This window comes from Pollicipes pollicipes, unplaced genomic scaffold (genome assembly GCF_011947565.3).
Source record: "Pollicipes pollicipes isolate AB1234 unplaced genomic scaffold, Ppol_2.1 Scaffold_6950;HRSCAF=8241_pilon_pilon_pilon, whole genome shotgun sequence".
Taxonomy (NCBI): domain Eukaryota; kingdom Metazoa; phylum Arthropoda; class Thecostraca; order Pollicipedomorpha; family Pollicipedidae; genus Pollicipes; species Pollicipes pollicipes.
The window spans coordinates 120416-125415 of NW_023596968.1; the positions used below are offsets into that span (position 1 = coordinate 120416).

At 45.8% G+C, this 5000-nt stretch overlaps 1 protein-coding gene across 1 annotated transcript in view; it reads left to right on the forward strand.

Moving 5' to 3' along the window:
- The window catches only part of LOC119108881 (diuretic hormone class 2-like), a 14937-nt gene extending 14577 nt beyond the window's left edge, over positions 1-360 (forward strand). The window contains exon 3 of the mRNA XM_037232423.1: positions 234-360. Coding sequence (XP_037088318.1) covers positions 234-360 — 127 coding nt within the window. The remainder of the gene's footprint in view (positions 1-233) is intronic.
- The last annotated feature ends 4640 nt before the right edge of the window (positions 361-5000 follow it).

Below are 5000 nucleotides of genomic sequence, written 5' to 3' on the forward strand. Positions count from 1 at the left end.
TTTAAGCTATCGTCACGTGTCCTATCTCATTGGGAAGCTCACACGTAAACTACATGCGTTGCTTGAGTGGAAAACTTATACGTTAAAAGTTACGAAATTCATTCTTACGGCCCAATCCAGAGAAATCAAATCACGCGCATAATTTTAAAATGTGCTGAATGTCCAACGCGTACCCTGTCTATAGCGCAGCAAGAGCGCAGCTTTCAACTTCTGACTGGCGTTTTTCTCCTCAGCAAGCGCGGGCTGGACTTCGGGCTGGGCCGTGGCTTCTCGGCCACGCAAGCGGCCAAGCTCAAGATGGGCCTGGCGGCGGCGGCCTTCCCGGGCGGACCCGGCCGCCGGCGACGCTCCGTCGAGTAGACGCTCCATCTGTAAACTCTGACCTCCATCTGACGTGCCCCCCTCTGCCCCGGCGGTTCCGTATGGAGCTGACGGCACCAGCTGGAGCGTCCCCCAGTCAGCCTCGGCGGACTGGATCCGGTGGTCATGTGGGATCAGCTGACTCCGACGGGATGGACCGCCTCGGGTCTATGAGCCAACCAGGAAAATGCCTGGGAGCTTGCTGAAGAGGCTGCAGATGGTGTGATCCGTGGTGGAACCGCCTGAGCCTCAGTTGAACCGCAGGATCAGCTGCTCTCGCTGATCCGCATGGCTGCTGGTCAGTCACTTCTCCGCCAGCCAAAAGTTGCTGATTGTTTACATGCGCACGGGACGGCCTTATCGTTTTCACCATGTTCGGAACCATATATGAGAGTTGTTGATCAGGATTGTGTGATGTGTACAATTCACTTTGCTGCGCCTCACCTAACGTCAAGAGTAGCCGTCATTTGGAAGCCGTGTTTTACGTGATTGGGCAATCTCTCGCAGTCACTTCAATTGGGGATATGACCTGAACGTTCACATGGCTCTAACGTCTGCAAAATCAGTAGCGACACCGATCTATGTGGAGGCCAGTTTTGCCACGTCACAATTTCGCAATGGCAAGCACCATACAGGCGCCACCGTGAGACAAAGTTGTTCGGTTGATTAATCAAATATGTAGAGCATTTGCCTTTTTATTGCAAATACAAATATCACCTCGTGGGACACTGTGTTTTAATGAATGACCATTATCATCAATTGCAACAGAAAGAGCAGAAATTGCATACTGGTAAGCCACAGATGACCGTAGCTCTTAAACAAGCGTGCGGCGGACGGTAGGCCATAGCGATGGAGCGCTCTTCGGTGCCTAGCAACACTTCAGATGCTCTTAGGGCGGTGATAACATGATGCATCGTTACGATATCCGTGTTCGGTGTACAGCTCCTGAACTTAAGGCCATGTGATCTTCAATGGATCTGAGGTCACATGATCCTTACAGGCCGAGATCAGCCGCAATGGGAACGGCGCAGCGCATTGGCATCTGAATACGCTGCCAGTGCGTTATTCCACAATTTCCAAGACGCTAACGCGGTATAAAGATGCGTGTATAGACGGGCGCGGCCACCAGCGGACCCATGATATACTTACTGCGCTTGCTGGCCCAGACCCACCAGCACACACTAGCAGTATTGAACAACACACGCGACATTCACATCCCATGCCACTTACTGGTGACATCCAGCACAGAGTAGTAGATGGAAGGTCTCATTGGTCGTATTCTGCGACCTTTGTAGAGATAGCAGAACGGCAAATATAATGTTTTTATGTCTAGCGTTAAATTTTCACTTTACGTTCACCTATAATTTATTTTCCCGCTGTTTAGACCCATCATGCGTTATATTAAATGCTCCCATTTCCTAATGTGGTTATTAATTACCACTGACAGTTCTTTCGCGGATTATTACCTTTTTCAGCTCCGTGCATGATTAGCCGGAAAATGAAATTCCCTTGCGGAAATGCCAAGTCCTGTGTGAAAGGAAGGGGTAGACGCGCCGGTTAAAAAAACTGAGGCTAAATGGAGCTTGGATTTCAATATCGGTGGATGTGTTCCGGCCGCTGTGCGCGTCTTGGAAGAGAGCAATGTACCAGGCGTGTAGTTTCCATTTCATAATGTTTTTGACACGTATCCCTGACCTTAACAAAAATGCCGGCCAAACCCGTTGATGCCATATTTTGGGATTAGGCTTAGCCATTTTTACACTGTTGATCCTTGCCAATTATTTTGCCAACAACATCATCGCTGATGTAATAGAACTAATATGACCGAACTCAGCCCAATATGCACTATCTGCGAGCAGACATTACCGCAGCGCGATCATTGTGAAGTACAAACTGCGAGCTGGTTCCGTGGCGAAGTGGAAATGCGCCCCTGACAAGCAAGAGGGGCTGTCGGATATGATCCGCAGGGCACGCGTGCCTCTGTAAAGGGAGTGTTCCCATATTTGAAACGTATTTCAAAACGTGCTTTGGTGAACTCTCAGGACCTGCTATTAACATCAGTAGCATTGGGAGCGCAACTGCATTACCAACAGGATATTATGCGCAGATTAGTATTATCGCGTAGTGAAGTGCATTTGCAAGGAGCATAACACATACATGAAACAATGCTGTTATCCTTAATCCTCGTCGGATAATCAAGAAAAAGAGAGATAGATACGCTACTATTTCGGCTGTATGCCTCCCTTAGACCGGTCACGAGCAGCGAATTGAAATGGGCCGCCGATCTCACTCGATTTCTCAGCTGCTGTTTTTTCAACAGGGAGCTACAGTTTTTTGCATATTACCAACATTGAGACGGATAAACAAGGGGCGATTTCCAGCCATTATTACGATACAATATATATATATATATATATATATATATATATATACCTAATGCTTACCAAATGCGTGAAAATGCGTTGACATCTGACCGAATTTAAGTAGACATCACGCATTATGCATCACTCCTACATGCAAGCGATTTCAACTAAGCCGGCATCACACATTACCCACCACTTATACCTGCAAGTGTCTTCAAGCAAACCGGCATCACGCATCACACATCACTTCTACCTGCATAAAATCTCAAGTAAACCCACTTATGCATACATGTGATTCAAGTAAACAGGCATCGTGCATGTTGCATCTAGCATTTTAAACGATTTTTAGCAAGAATTTTAGCGACTTTAAATTTTTTTTAAACAATTTTAAGCCAGCGCGTATCAATGATTAAAACGCCCTCGGGTGGGCCGAAAGTTCCATTTGACAATCCCGCCCCATAGGCTTTTCGTAATAATTTCCGGACGGCGCTGCGTAGGCACACCAAACGTTGCATAGCTGAAATAAATTTTATAGCGGGCGTTCTGACATGAAATTGAAATGCACCTTAAAAGGTCGCTGACCCATAGCAAGTCCAAATCAGGCCGTGGCTTTCAGCACAGGTCATATCTCGGGAAATTCCATTTACATAGGGTTATGGGTGAAGGTGAGACCCAGGGTAAAACATATTATGCCTAGTACGGGGTTTCTCGTTTATGAAAGCTGAAAGACATTGAGATGTCAGAGTAGCGGACTCAGGTGTGATCAAAAGATGTCGGAAGGTATAAGTAGACGTTTTTTATGGAGGTACGCGAAAATGATAATTCACGCGACGTAAAGGTGCGGAATATGTGCGGTAGCCTGCCATAGAATACAGGGTTTCATAAGGATTTATCCGTTTTTTGTCCCACTATTTTGTCTCATTGCTCCACCTTCTATGGCTCCTCAAAGTTTGTATCGTTGCTCCACCTCCCAGATGACACAAATGGTACGTCCAATGTTTTGCACCAATCGTGTTATGTTGATAGTACGCGCCAAGCGTGGCTTGTCGCCTTTCTCCGGAGCACACCTCTTAAAGTCAGCCGGTCCAGTTCATAGCAACATGCCCGTTATGCGGGCATGCAATGGCAAACTGACGGGGCAATAAAACCGAATATTGTATATTCGATCGAAAGTGTTCAAGGGCATTGCCTTATGCCCTAAATGCTGCTGCGCTATTTTGAAAAAGGTAAAAGCGATGGTCGAAGAGCTATAGCTTCGGGAATTTTTAGAAGATCAACTATCCGAGGCGTCTCTGAAAGTCTATACCACAATCAATACTAATTTTAATTACACTGCCACTACGCACCGCTTAGCCTGCAATGAGACAGTGCATCTTTTGGCAATTTCCAAACTTGTCTTCATTTGTTTTGTTAAACCGCGACAATGTGACCAAAAATTACGTGACCTTTTTGGACCTTTCGGACTTTGATAATGCTGTTTTTTTAAGTGCAAGAAATTAGGAACAAGTACTATTCTATTACAAGAAGAATTGAAAAATATGTTTTCCTTCAAAGATGCTTCATATTTGTTCAAGCCAGGCATGCTCGGATCATTTCGCGATAGTTCCCAAGCGTACTCAGGTGTGGTATGTGTGAGGGATGTTACACTGCTGAACCAAAAGCCATTGTTGTCCAGCGTGCCATCCGGTGATAAGACTTGTCACTTGACCGTATTTTTGTCGTAAAAATGCTCAAAAGTGGAGGGATAGGGGGCTCACCCTGCTACGAGCAAAATTGAGCATAAATTCCATTGCGGTAAAATGCAAATAAGCTAGTAAAAATAGTTACACAAAAATAGGAACATTCCAGGTTCTAGTCTTCATACAGATTAATAATATAGAGTCAGTAATAGTCGCAGGGGGTTAATAATAAGGGAGGGGAATTGCAAACTGGGCAGCTTGGCGACGCTGCTGCAAAGGATAGAACAATATTTCATGCGTTAGACCTTTTCGATGAATTGGAATGAGAGTATATATGAGTGCTTTCCCATTTACAAACGGATAGTCAATAAGCTGCTTTTCCAACCCACTTCTGACGCAGCGAAAATAAAAAACAACGAAAACGGTGGGTTACCTTCCGGCAGAGTACAAAAAAAGGTGGTCGCATGTGCACGGTGAGGAAGAGTCGCCAACTAAAAAAGTCACGTGGCCTCTTGCCAAATGTCACTAAAGCAAAGAAAGACCCAGCATTCCTGGCAAGGTTAAGGAGAAGGTATAGCTGTTTTACGAGTCGGACCGG